We start from the raw sequence: 14,209 nt of genomic DNA on the forward strand, positions 1-14,209 counted from the left end.
GATTGAAAATATTGTTAGAAAGCATAACAATTAAAATATAAAAAATAAAATTATATTTTTTGTTAGATGTATAGGTTAAAATAAGAGGAAAGAATAACAAAGGTAAATGAAGTGATTTTTAAGTTGTTTTGATCGAATAAAAATGGAAAATAATTAAAGGAAAAGTGAGGGCAATAAAAATATTTATATAATTAATATTTTATCCTCCACATATAAATATTTGTGAATCCAAATGCGACTAATGACATAATTTAGTAATTTTAAACATTTCACATTCCATTTTTTAGTTTTCCTTGCATGGGTGAGGGAAACTTCTAACCCTGCACCTAAAATCAACCTATCTCACAACGGTATCTGTCTACGTGGCTACAGGAAAGCAACTACTAATCAGAAGTCACAAAGATTCGTTAGTGTATAAAGTGCATGTCAAACATTGACCAAAATAAAACAAGTTCGTGTTAGATGGGTGAGGAATTTTCTATCTTGTTCAACACGAAACGCGGTGGAATGCGAGATAAGGACTTGATCAAATGGGTTGCGAAAGCATGTTTTTCATTGTGTTTTCTGGATGGATAGTTGGTATAACAGTTTTGCATCTGCAAAACTAGTGCTATGTACTCTTTGCATTTTCTAGGTAGTGAAACTCCTTCACACGTGGTCAAAAAGAGCAGCAGATTTTGAAACTAGAAGAGTCTTGTGTTGTATAGCTATTGCACGAGCTTGCAATGCTTGACGAAACTATCAAAGAACAAACTACGTGCATAAGCACACCTCAAATACTTAGAAAGTTCAAATATAATATTCTAGTGGGCTGAAGATTCTAGAAAATGGAGAATGCAAAGTATCACCGAGAAAATTCAAATAGATTTTTCTATTCTTGTCCCAGAATCTGATCTAGCTACAATTTAGAAAGCTCCAGCATCACATTGCATCATTTTACATCATACCAGGGAGTGTGCTCATCAGGTGATGAGCTTCCCCCATATAGGACTTTAATCCCCAAGCTACCCACCCAACTGTATAAGCATGGGTTTTACTGTTTTAGTATGAAGTTCCATACTCCAACTAACTATCTAACTATGGTCAATTCATATCTGCAAACGGAGTTCGATTTGGAGATGCTGCTAGACGGGGGATTTTGCTTTCTGCATGGATCGATTTTAATCGGTTCACAGCGGAGTTGTCTTCTGTGATCTGTGTCCTCATCTCCTCAATGGATGCAGGACTGGGGACTAGTACAACTATTTTGTGAGATGTTGAACTTGTATTCTGGTCAACCTGTTGTTCATCAAGAACACAAAAAACTTCAAAACTTGCGGCTAATTAACCAGATAAATAAGAGCCATGTTAAAAAAGTGTTAAGAGGGATGGTTCTAGTGTCTCTCAATGAGGGTTTGTTTAAGAATTTCTAGAAAAGTCCACTTCTGTTTTCCATTATTTTATCCAAAAAATACACAAAGTAAGAGAAGGTGTGATTCCGTTTACCAAGTAATCTTTAACAAGGCTCTTTTCTGCTTGGTCATGAATATTTGATATATCTTCACCATGCTTATGTGTTAATGAGGTAAGCTGCTCCAACCACCGAGCAGTCATAGAATCAATTTCCTTCTTATTCTTATGGTCCAGCACCAGTGTACCTAGAATTAACCCAGTCAAGTTAGACACAGACAAAAGAAAATAATCAAAATAAAATGGAGACAAACTATAAATGCAGGGAATTTAAATTACCATTGACATCTGCCAGCAGGTTATGGGTTTCTGCATCATAATCTGAACCCATAGATGATGATGTAGACACAAATTCTTGATTCAGAGCAAGATTTGCCAATACATTTTCTCTGTTCAACATCAATATAAAAGTTAAAAAGATTAGAACATCACAAACTCATTAAGAACAACTTCAAATATAAGAGACTAGCCGAAACTTACTTCACTGTAGATTCTATCTCGCCAAGCTTGTTCTTGTGGAGATTGTTGATGGACAATTGGGCACTTTCCCACTGCTTCCTGGAACAGTCCACTGTCTTGGAGCTGCATATTTGTATTAAGTTAGAAAGACAAGTTTGATACTCTTTACTTTGAGAAAAGCAGCAAGCAGTGCCAAGGGGAAGTTAAATGTGTTTGTGCATGAATAACATTACTCCCAAAGTCACTCATTCCTAAGACAATGTGTTTGTGCATGAATATTTGGCTATTTTTAACAAAGACTGAATCAAAATTAAATAATTGTTTAAAAATCTTATGGCATATCGTAGATTAAATAAGAGAAAAGAGGAGGTGCAATGATAGTGTAAACTTGTTTTACACATGCACCTAAGATTTCCGCCACATCAGCAATTTATTAATTTACTAATTAAAATTAAAAAGATTTATAACCACTTAGTCCTATGTGACATAGTGTGATTGGACGTCAGTGTAAAACTACTTTACACTGACGGTGTTTATCCATTAATCTCATTAAATAATTTGATTGTTAAATGGTATATGAAAACAAGTTCCGTCTCTGACCATGCACCCACAAAAAAAAATCAAAACATAACACATTAGTCATTGAACTATATAACTCACCACTCCAGGAGGCAATTCACCATGGTAGCTTCAATATCACTTGCTGAATATACTTGGTTCACAAATTGACTTTTTGCAATTTGTATATATTCACCAACTTCCTTGGTAGCATCTTTTGAAACTTGCTGCATGTTGACCATCTCTAGCTGCAATCTGTTAGACTGTTGCATACTCGTGTCCTGCATATTTCTTGAAGCCTCCGACACCTAAAACAGATTTTTCAAATGTCAGTTAGACATGTACTTAATACAATATGAATTGTATAAAGCACCAACAAGGAAATGAAACAGAGAAGAGTAATGCAGTTGATGGACCATAGCAGTTCTTTTAGATGTCAAGGATGCCAAAATTGCTGCAATTTTCTCCAAGGCCTGCTCCTCGTCTCTGGTAACCTCATCCTGTTTCATGTTGAAGGAAATAAATCAACCACAAGTATAACATTTGGGGATCAGAGAATGACTAGCTCGATATTTTCTTACCTTGAACTTCTTCTCAAACTTAGCTAATTGGTCGAACGTCTCATTCTGGGTTTCTTCAAGAGTTCTCATGACTCTTGAAGTTCGTAGATGAATGTCATTAAAGAAGTTTACAGTTGCTTCTGAAACCTTTCGTGCTGAAGCCAGGCTTTGCTGCAATCCCTACATTGGTCCAAGAAGTTTAGAAACGCATTTATAAATTATTGCTCTAATATTTTTATGCAAAATCAAAATAAAGAGAAGTTGCAAATGGAACGTACTTCCTCTTGTTGTTGAATGGATAATGCTAGCAGCTGTTTTTGCTCATCAAGAGAATTTTGTATGTTGCATATCACGTCCTTGGCTTCAAGAACGGCAGTTGCAAGAAACTGTAAGGAAGCAAAAATCAACTTGAGATAGGAGCAGGGAAGTAACAAATTTCTTATAATATCTCTAGAATTCTCGGGACAACCAAGGCTTGCAATGAAACATGGAAAAACAATCATTTTCTTCACTTACGCTCTCGACAGCCGACGTCTGTGATGAAATTTTAGATTGTATCTGTTCCATATCAGACGAAGCTTTCATATGCAATGTATTAGCTAGCTCCTTCAGAGTGCCTACTCCCGAAGTATAAATCCCAGTCATTTTCTTGATCCTTGACTCAAGAGCTTCGGCTGCCTGAAAAGAATTATGAGAAATCAAATGATGAGTGGACAACATGGAAAAGAGAATCTGTAACTGAAACAAGATTTCTCCATTTTTCTTACATCTCTTTTACTAGCAAGATAGGAGCAGACATGATCTTCCATGCATTTAAGTTGTTTCTGCTGTTGAGAAACAGACCCTATAATGGTGGTATGCAAATCTTTTAAGCTCTCATTTAAGAGAGACTCAAAATTGAAGATTATATTTCGGTTCTCTGTCTCCATTCTTACTTTGTGATCTGCAAGAAAAGTACAGCCTCAGAAAAGAAAAACACATCCTACTATCGTAGTATTCACTGTCCAACACATCATTTTCTTACACACGCTTTCCTGTTGAAGTCTTGTAATTGTATCTATTGTAATTATATCTAGAACGGAAAAACTTGCCAATGTTTTTAGTTTATGCTGACAGCTCGTTTTAGAAACATAACTGATTTCTAAAACAAATTTGATTAGATATGCTTAAATTCATTTTCACATCCCATGAAGCAGGTTATGAAAGAACTTTAAATTTAATAGAAAGCAAACAACTTACGGTACAAAATGGAAGTAAAATAATCATACCTAACTTTGAGGACAGTAAATTAATATTATCTGATGCATTCTGAAGATCAGTACACATTTCCTTTGCATGCTCAATCAAGGCATTTTCTGTTCACAAAAAATAAAGCAAATCATATATAGTGAAAAACAAAATCCCAATAAATCTGCCAGCATACCATCAATTGATTTACCTGATTTCAGTAGCTTGGAAATGGTGCATTCCTTCTCCTTCAATGTTGAAACAACTATCCTGTAATGCTCTTGAAGATCATGCAAGTCCTTGCTGGTTTTTTCCAAATTCACCTGAAAGAGTAGCTTGATTTAAGATAAGATACTTTTAAAAAAATTACAGAGGAAAGTCCATCCTATGCACCTTGCAATCCTGTAGATCGCTTTCTAAATCCAATCTCTGTTCTTGCTCGGTTAAGTAGAGTTCACGGAACCTGTCCACTTGCTGCAAAACAAATGCAAAGAGATTTATTCATCGATGAAGTTCCTATGCCCAATAGGATAAATGAGAACCAAAGACTAAGGGAATACTTTTTCGCTAAGATTGAGGTCATTCTCTAGTTGCTCTATCTTCTCATTCCTTGCCTGAACAAAGATGTTAAATAATACAAATTAAGTTAGAAAAGTTGAAATAAGCATTATGAAAGATTGAACATAAATATGGAGCATTCAGTCAGTAAGACAGTAACATCAGTATATATACATCAAGGAAAAGATATAAGCCAATTTAATGAGATTAACCAATTAAAAAACAAAACGAAACGGAGGTTTTGCTTTCCCCAGATGATTTGGAATGATCCTCGGCAAATTTCTACATAGTACAAGTTATAATATGTAGATACTGAAAAATGTATATGACCTTCTTTTCAGCTTCTTCCTTGGCAAATCTTTCATGAGAAATATATACACCATTCTTTTCCCTAGCTGCTCGAACATCTGCTTCAACATTCACATTGACAAAGATATGATTACAAGATCTTCTCTACATTCAAAACATTAAAATAACTGTCAATGTACCTTCTTTCATTCTCTCGATTTCCAAGTACAAGTCCTTCAACAAAACAGCCTTTGAAACTTTTTGGTTTGCCTATTAGAAAGAAAAAAAAACAACCAGATTTTGTCACCACAAAGAAAATACTACTTTTATAACATTTTAAAGGATATCAAGTGTTTCAACTTACCTCAGGCTTATTCTTTATGTTTTTGGCACGACTAGCATAGTCTAGTGTACTTAGTGTTTCTTCTAAACAATAAGCAGATGGGGTAATAGTTGCAATTATGCATGTTTTTGTTTTCCCTCCTAAGGAATCGCGCAAAATCCTTGTAAGCTTACTGTCTCTGAATCAATGGACAAACAAGTGGCATGTCATATTAAGGTACATCTCTTTCAGATTCTAAATAAACAAAGGATAATTAAACATGATATTAACATGAACCTGTAAGGCACGTGAGGAGAATGTTCCACAAGCGCATTTATGACTCGTCCCAAGGTAAGTAAGCTCTTGTTTATCTCCCCTGCTTCTCTAGCACGTCCCTGCAATTATGTTACTCAGCATGATTACATTTTGATTGCTAATGCATGCATATAATATTAAAATGTTGTTGCAAACTAATTGTTAGTCCAAAATAGACCTAGTCTTCATATAAGTATATAACCATCCGAAGACAAAAAAAGAGAAAAAATAGTTTTGGCTGGAAACTATGGCAAACATTACATATATTACCCATCTCCTTATAAAATCAGTTTTGCTGCATAGACTAAAGGATTATAGTACAACATTTGAATTGCAGTAAAATTTAATTTGTGATTATATCAAAGTTAAAGTAATTACTATGAATTGGACTCTCATTTTAACTTGATATGTCTAGTTTGCTATTTGATTACTGTACAATTCATTTTTTGGCCAAATGACAAATTACATTGCACAACTAATTAGCAAAAATAGAATAATTTGGAAATTTAGCTTGTACCTCTCGTGCTCCTGAGCGCAATATATTTTCTGATCCTGCCAAATCAACAAGATTAAGCTTGCCACATTTAATTAACTCTTGATCGCCAATTACTGTTTCTTTCACATAGACAGTAATGGTGAAGACTGAATGCGAACGACTGCACCAAAATAAAATTTACTAAGCAACACATAGCTTCTACTAACATGAATAAATTTCAACAATTTTAGTCAAAATAAACCTACCTGCTTCTCTTGTTGAGCAATGTATCTGCAGTGCGCCTTTTTGATGCTCCTCGCTCCAATAGAGTATAAATTTCATTTACACTGTATACTGATTCTTCTTCAAGGCCTCTCACAACCACACAACCCTTTCCATCTTCCATCATGGTTACAGATTTCTTCTGTTTTTCTTCTAAAGGCCTAGAATTGTCTTCAGGGGCCAATAAATCAGTGATTTCTTCATTATAAAGCTCAAGGAATGTCACTTTCATACTATAGTCAGCTTTTTGTTCTTCCAAGATGTCAAAAATGTGGCGAACTGCTCTTGGAATGACACCAGCCTCGGCAGTTAAATCACCACCCTGTATATCAACCACCAGGCATTTGACATAGTTTCTGTGATCAGAAAACATACACTGCTAAATCAATGGGAAGTAAATATGGGTTTGAGTGTCAGAATGTATACCTTATTTCTCATACCACCCTCCATTGTGTAAGTTTTACCAGTCCCTGTCTGGCCATAAGCAAAGACAGTGCAGTTGAAACCATCAAGAACTTCATGGACAATTGGGGCAATGGCTTGATCGTATATTGATCTTTGCTGTGCTTTAGGTCCAAAAACCTTACAAAACGGATTAGAACACAAACGTTAGGCAACAATTACAAGACAGCAAATGATCATATGGTAAGACAGCCTTAAAAGCATGCATACCTTGTCGAAGGTGAAAACTCTATCTACTTGCTTGCCAGCTATCGTCTGCATAACAGTCACTTCCCTTTTATTTTCATTACATGACACCAGCTTGGGAACATTCAGCTTTTGCTCATCATCACTTAATGGCCTAATATTTAGAAACAAAATGAAAATCAATCTTCAATCATTGAATATGTCTAGAAATAGCCAACAACAATCAACTCAAGTAAAATTGTGTAATTCAAAAATCTATCTGGAAACCAATTTGGATCTTCACCATCCAAATCTCTCTTCATCTCTAGTTACTCAGCTTGAATCATGAGTTTTTCAAAATCATACAAATCAATAAAATAGAAACTCTCTATTAGAAATCACATAAAGCTACTCTTTTCAATAATTATCAATTAACAGTTAGCATTTGGCGAAGAACAATACTAGGTAATTGCATTAGCTCCATCCACAGTCCACACACAACGCAGATCGTAAAACCCTAGCATAACATGCACGAAATGAAATTGAAAGCGAAGAAGAAGAAGAAGAAGAATGACATTGACCTGCAGCGAAGCAAGACTTGCACATTAGTCTCTTTATCCTTGTCGAAGCGAATTGAGTTGCGATCGGAGCCGCGCGAATCGGGACGGCGTCGTTCAGGGCGAGGGGTTAGAAATGGAGACGGAGACGCCGTGATCATCCCCAATCCAACTTTCTTAGACTGATCCGGCGTCATTGACATCATTTTCACACAACCTCTGCAAACATCAAATGAAAGCCCTAATTAATTAGCGTGTGACTGAGAAAAAACGAAACAATTCTAGAAAAGTGAAACTGATTTTTCTAGGAAATTAAGAACGGAGCATACTTGATCGGAGAATCTGAGAAAAGAGTGATCGGGAAAGGGATCCTTTTCTTTTCTGGTTCTGCTTTTTTTTTCAGAAGAATTTTGAATTTGCTTCAGTGTGACACAGTAGCGAATTTGAAATGGAGAAAGAGAAGGTGAATGAATGAAGCGTTGTGTTGCTTTGTTTAACCAACGGCTACTTATAAAAGAAACTCCAATCTCCAGCGCCACGGACCTAATATTCAAACTTGGCCTTGTATTTCACTATTTCCATTTAATTTTTAAAATTGAGTTTGAATTTTAAATAATCTAGCAAATAGCGATATAGGAAATTTTTGTATTTTCCTAAAGATGCAATTTTTCTTTCCGATATAAGAAAAATAGAAAAATTCTTATGTAATAATAATCATATAGTATTTCTTTGTTGAGTCCATGATATTCACGCTGAAAACCTAGACACAGGTGCACCAAGTGGTAAATGACTGATAATCGAATGTGTTTCATTTTCATGAGCGATAACTGAATCCTCGATTTCATGGTTAAGGGATGAGTCAATGAAGCGATCAACTAGGACAACACACTTTATGATTAATCACATAATATAATATAACACTCAACTTACTAAATATTTATGTAAAGTGAATAATTATTCATTTATTTATAGGTTTATTTCCAAAATCAAAAAAATAACTAATTACCTAAATAATATAAGTAAAAGCTAAAAGATTATCTTTCCTTAGTTTAAAAAATAATAATTATCTTTCCTTTCTTTTCTTGCTTCTTCACTCATTTATGTATTAAGGGTTGAAGTATCACTTGTATTTCCTTTAATGCACTTATTTAGCTTATAGAAAAATCTAAATAATATAAGTAAAATATAGTTTGTGTTAGTGAGTGATTTTTTATGCAAGGTTCTCACAATGGAAATATAAGTTGTAAGGTGTCATATTTGTTGGCATGGACTCATGCTGCCACAATGTGATCAATACGACATGACTTCCATTAACATGGCATTGATAGATGCTGATGGGGTGGTGTCGCTCGAAAAAATGGTGGACGAAGGGGTGATGGGTGGGAGGAGGAGGAAGAGGAAGGGGGAGAAGAGGGGAAAATGAAGAAGGACTGGATTTGATGATAAAAAAATTTGAAGAACTAAAACTGATTTGAATATTACATGCTACCTTTATCTGACTAGGATTGTCACATGGGCGTGTGATTGGATCAAAAAATATTTCATAAATACTGTATGATGTTATAAGAACTATTTTCAATAAAATATTTTTTTAGTGACTAAAAACTATGAAATCTTTTATAAGTATCATTTTAATCACACGGGCGGAGTTTGGGGAATTTTTTTTTTGGGGGAAGGGGCTTTCATCGTTGATCCTCTGAGCTTGTTTTCTCCCTAGTGCACCGTTCACTTTGTTGTTTGTGTTCTTTCCCAAATTCTATCTAAAGCTGCTCATGGGTTGTAATTCGCATGGATTATCTACCCATACAACAAGGTAAGATGTGGAACACCTTAACCAATAGGACAACGAGATATTGATGTCCATCTTCGCACTTTCTTCATATATAATGTTTCAAAAGGTTTTTCCAAAAAATTTGGGTGAAACCCGTCCCAACCATGAGATCCAATGTCACCATGAGATTCAATGTTCACTAATAATCAAAATTGAGAGTTTCTTTCCATTCTACTTATCCCTAGAGACAAACACAATGGTGAAACATGTATTAATTAATAACTCATTTCATATGTCTCTGATGGTTAGCTCAAGTGATAAAAGTTAGAGAACATAAATGTTAGGTCAGATGAAAGATCCATGGTTCGAACTCATTTCATATGTCTCCAATGGTTAACTCAAGTGATAAAAGTTAGAGAACATAAAGTTTTTGGTGAATTCTACCATACCCTCATTATATGGTACACAACTGACGCGATTTGACGTGTACCAATAGGAAATCGACATCTGACAGTGTATTTGAATTTTTGTTTCATTTTAAAACATATATGGGAAAAAGAAGAAACATCCACTTAAATGTTATTGGTCAACCTCACATCTTATATCATACCCCAACTAAGTGTTGTGGCATCCTAGCTAGCACTTAAGTTTTTTTTGGCATATTAGTTGCTCGAGTAATCCGTGAGGATGAGACCAGGGTTTTAGCAATGTCTCCGTTTTCTTCAACCTTAGCCATGGAGTCTCTCCCTAAATTGCACCACCCTCACCTCTCCCTCAACCGCCGCCACTTTCCATCAGCACCACCCTTCTCCTCCCTCTCCTTCCGCTCCCAACCACCACCTTCATTCTCTTCTTCCTTCAAATCATCACGTATCAGAGCCTCATCCTCACCCTCACCCAACAACCCTTCTTCTCACAACCGCCAAAACCCTTTCCTCCGAGCCCTCCTTTCACCTTTCCTCGAACCCACCTACATCGCCATAGTCGCAGCCGCATTCTTCCTCTTGCGCCTCCAGCTCAAGCCCGCCAAGGCCACCGCCCCACTCGTACCTCAGCCGCCGCCGGCAGAGTCCGCCACCCTCGAGGAACCCCTACAGAGCGAAGAAGATGAAGAGGAGACAGCCACCATAGAGGAGCGGCTCAGCAACAACCCCGCCGACACCGAGGCGCTACGGTCCCTCGTGGAGGTGAAAGTCAGGGCTCGGAAAATCGACGAGGCGGTTCAGGCCGTGGACCGTTTGATCGAGCTGGAGCCAGAGGAGGTGGAGCTGCTGGTGCTGAAGGCGCATTTGTACAGCCACAACGGCGAGCACGAACTGGCGAGGAACGGGTTCGAGGAAGTGCTGAAGAGAGACCCTTTTGACGCTGAGGCTTATCACGGGCTTCTGAAGGCGACTTCGGAGCTGAACGAGCCAATTGGGGATTTGTTGAAGAGGATTGAAGAGGCAATGAAGCATTGCGAGGCGGAGAAGGATAAGGCTTTTGAAGCGAGGGAGTTTAAGCTCTTGATTGCGCAGATTAAGGTGATTGAGGATGACTATTCTGGTGCTCTGAAGGTGTATCAGGAGCTTGTGAAGGAGGAACCGAAGGATTTTAGACCTTACTTGTGTCAGGGTGTTGTGTATACTCTGCTTAAGAAGAAAGATGAAGCTGATAAACAGTTTGCCATGTACCGAAAACTTCTCCCGAAGGATCATCCTTATAAAGAGTACTTTGAGGACAACACTCAGGTTTTCTCGCAGAAGCTACGCGGAATAGATGCTAAGAGCTGAGAGTGATGAACTTCTTAACTTGATGGCAGTTATGTGAGGTTTCTATAGAGAGGTCAAAAATTCTTTTGCTGCTTCTTGCTTTGATTTTGTTGAATAATTTGGTTATTAGTCATGGTGAATGGTGCTGTTTGTAGGTGATTTAGTTTTGCATTCAATGGTAGTTCCTAATAACCTTAGCTCGGATTTCTGATAGATATTGATGTTGAGGTTTTCAGAACAGGGCTTTGTTTAAGATAGGTTAAATAGAACTGGTGCATTAGTCAATTTCCTAGGCACTATGTAATTATTTAAATTGTAACTTAAAAGTTATATTTCCTTCTATGTGATTTTTTCTTATTCCTCTTCCTATCTTTTGAGAGGTACACGAGCATGTGCACATTACATCAACCACATTGGTATCATTATACTTGCTAAGGTCTTCACATTGACTAGAGATATAGCCTAATTGGTCCTTATAAAGGGTTAATCAATCCTCACACTTAAGCTAGCTTTTGGGATAGAGGTATAGTCTAGCCCAAATTCTAAGATGGTACCTGAGCCTATCCTAGATATGCTTTTTGGGTCACCCATAAATCGGCCACTCCTATATGTCCAGTTCTACAAACTTCACTCCTTGAACTAGCTTTTGGGGTAGAGTTAGGTCTAACTTGAATGATAAGAATGCTATGTACTACAACACTCTTCCTCAGCAAGAATTTAGATTTTGAAGATGGTGATCTCTATGCAAATTAAATTCATTATTTTATGAATATTTTGTACATTGAGGTTGGTCTTTGTTGCGGAGAATGACATACAGGAAACTGGAACCCCATGGAACACTAACAATCTACATTGAAAATAAAATTCGTTGCGTGATAAGTGATAACTTCTTGGTGGCAGTGGAGAAGTTTATTGGATTTCCATTTGCTTTTGGACGCCAATATGGTTGAGTCCAATTATGCTCATTCTTGTTTGTTACTCTTATGATGGCTTTTCTGTCATGTTAACTCATCTATGCTATGGATTGACTGGATTGTTACACCTCTAGATTTCCCCATGCTGCAAATTATGTTTGTCCTTATAGATATGTTCATGTTGTATAAATATGAGCGCACTAAGAGATTCCTTTTCATTTTTCTCATTTGGTGCTTTAAATTGCAGCATACGATTGTCAGTTGAAGTGTTCTGTTTTAACATTTCCTCTTATGTAACTTCACAGGGGTAGTCTTTGGTGTCCCAGACTATTCTGATGATGGCATGTGCCGTGATATTAGTTTTGGCAAAGTGTTGAACTATGGTATGATTGTCTTATAATTGATTAGAGGTTGCCACCACTTTTCCAAGTTAATTCACAATTCTGGATCAGCTTTGGCAAAGTGTTGAACTATGCTATGTGTGTATCAGCTTAATTTTTTTTCTGAGTCAATTTTTGTATCTAGAAGCTACTCACAGAATGACTAAAAGTTTGGAGGGTCTATACTAGGAGAAAGAAGGGTTAGCTGTCAGTGAGAGGAATTGCAGAATGGAAGTGTTAGTTACCATGAGGGGGAACTCGAGTTCATATAGGTGCTGGTTAGTGGAGAGAGAGGTATTGTTGGATAATAATTTTCTGTTTTGTGAATGGAGAGAAATAGCTGTTTGTATGAGCTTGGCTCTGGGAAGTAGTAGGTCTCCCTCTTATTTCAATAATACAAATACCGTTTCCCTTTCACAATCTCTGCTTTTCTGCCTTAGTTTCTATTGTTGGACTCAGTTTTGTATCAATGAACAGCAAGTTCTGTTTTAAGTCATTTAGTTATTTTCATCTTCATTTTGGCTTTGTTAATTCTATAGGAACTGTTTTCTTTATGCTACTACTTGTAGTATTTCCATTTTTTATTTACTTCAAATTTTCATTATATATTTTAGTATGTTTATCATGGAAGTCTTCCAACTGTAACCAAAAAAAGTATATGTTTATAATGGAAATGTGGCTGGTTATTATATTTACAAAGGAACTTTTCCTATGATTTCAAAAATATATATATATATATATATATATATATATATATATGTGAAAGTATGAATATAAATTTTAGGGCATGTTCTGCATTGTTTGGTAGTAGTAGATGTATGACTGCTGGAACAATGACTTAAAGAAAGTCATTATGTAGCTTGCTTTGTTGGTGTCACAGAAATGTGCGTCTAACCTTGTGCCTTTTGCTTAGCTCACATGAATGAATCATGGTTTTATTTTGTGTTATTTTCTTTATGTAAATGTGAACGGTATCCTACCATTCAAAGTTTACATGGGAAATGGTTAACACTTTGGCGTATCAAAATAAGTTCAAACGGGTATAGGGACACTGTTTGAAGTGGACTTGTATGTGTTACTTTGTGGTCTTGACATTGTTTTGGGAATGTAGTGGCTCAGGACTTTCGGACCTTGTATTCACGGTCATAATGAACTCACCATGGAGTTTTGTTGGAAGGGAAACTAGGTAAACTTATTCGGAAACACACAACTTGCTGTTTATCAAATCACTTTCCCAACTGAGCACTATCACTATGATTCGGAAAGGGGATGTTAGAGGGATGTACATGATAATTACCACACCAACCCATGATGAGCAGAAAAATACCCCTGTTTTAGAAGAGTTAATTGCGATAGAAGCGCATTTCAAGAAGATGGAAACAGAATTCTGCGCCGACACAGCAAGGTAAAGAGGCATATACCGCCACCTTCAACCAGGCTCGCCTCTAGTTAATGTGCGACCCTATAACTATCCCTATTTTTTTTTTCTAAATGTCATGGAGAGATTGGTGCTTGAGGTGCTGGAATGTGGGTTCATACGACCTAGTAGCAGCCCTTATTCTTCTCATGTTCTTCTAGCCCGAAAGAAGGATAAGAACAATGCTGGAATGATGGTTTGAAACAGCCATGAGTCGGGTCAAGGCCCTCCATGTAACAAAAAAAAAACCATGAGTCATGTATAGTCGTATAGAAGTGTTTTTTTTTTATTGACAAAAA

General features: G+C 36.6%; 2 protein-coding genes across 2 annotated transcripts; one reads left to right on the forward strand and one right to left on the reverse strand.

Moving 5' to 3' along the window:
* Nucleotides 1-844: 844 nt before the first annotated feature.
* LOC130720533 (kinesin-like protein KIN-5B) lies at nt 845-8,163 on the reverse strand. The gene is made up of 24 exons (XM_057571185.1): nt 8,007-8,163; nt 7,702-7,896; nt 7,166-7,295; nt 6,920-7,075; nt 6,478-6,815; nt 6,254-6,392; nt 5,719-5,816; nt 5,464-5,620; nt 5,300-5,369; nt 5,142-5,218; nt 4,814-4,867; nt 4,647-4,727; nt 4,465-4,576; nt 4,295-4,381; nt 3,794-3,969; nt 3,543-3,704; nt 3,305-3,412; nt 3,048-3,206; nt 2,883-2,966; nt 2,569-2,774; nt 1,930-2,031; nt 1,729-1,838; nt 1,486-1,637; nt 845-1,278 (listed from the first exon to the last, which is right to left on the reverse strand). The coding sequence occupies exons 2-24, from the start codon at nt 7,881-7,883 to the stop codon at nt 1,084-1,086; spliced, it is 3,135 nt and encodes a 1,044-aa protein (XP_057427168.1). The 5' UTR covers nt 7,884-7,896; nt 8,007-8,163; the 3' UTR covers nt 845-1,083.
* Nucleotides 8,164-10,114: 1,951 nt separating this feature from the next.
* Nucleotides 10,115-12,989, forward strand: LOC130718338 (protein SLOW GREEN 1, chloroplastic-like). Its single transcript, XM_057568917.1, has 2 exons — nt 10,115-11,272; nt 12,419-12,989. Exon 1 carries the CDS (start codon nt 10,156-10,158, stop codon nt 11,218-11,220), a length of 1,065 nt encoding a protein of 354 aa, XP_057424900.1. The 5' UTR covers nt 10,115-10,155; the 3' UTR covers nt 11,221-11,272; nt 12,419-12,989.
* Nucleotides 12,990-14,209: the final 1,220 nt, after the last annotated feature.

Source organism: Lotus japonicus, chromosome 5 (assembly GCF_012489685.1).
Source record: "Lotus japonicus ecotype B-129 chromosome 5, LjGifu_v1.2".
Lineage (NCBI taxonomy): Eukaryota > Viridiplantae > Streptophyta > Magnoliopsida > Fabales > Fabaceae > Lotus > Lotus japonicus.

Excerpts from the sequence above, each read along its gene's own strand:
- LOC130720533 (XM_057571185.1), bottom strand. The coding sequence starts at position 7,883 with ATGATGTCAATGACGCCGGATCAGTCTAAGAAAGTTGGATTGGGGATG. Across the intron at positions 6,816-6,919 it reads AGGGTGGTATGAGAAATAAG|GGTGGTGATTTAACTGCCGA; the intron begins GTATACATTCTG and ends GTTGATATACAG. Across the intron at positions 1,279-1,485 it reads GCCTTGTTAAAGATTACTTG|GTTGACCAGAATACAAGTTC; the intron begins GTAAACGGAATC and ends GATGAACAACAG.
- LOC130718338 (XM_057568917.1), top strand. The coding sequence starts at position 10,156 with ATGTCTCCGTTTTCTTCAACCTTAGCCATGGAGTCTCTCCCTAAATTG.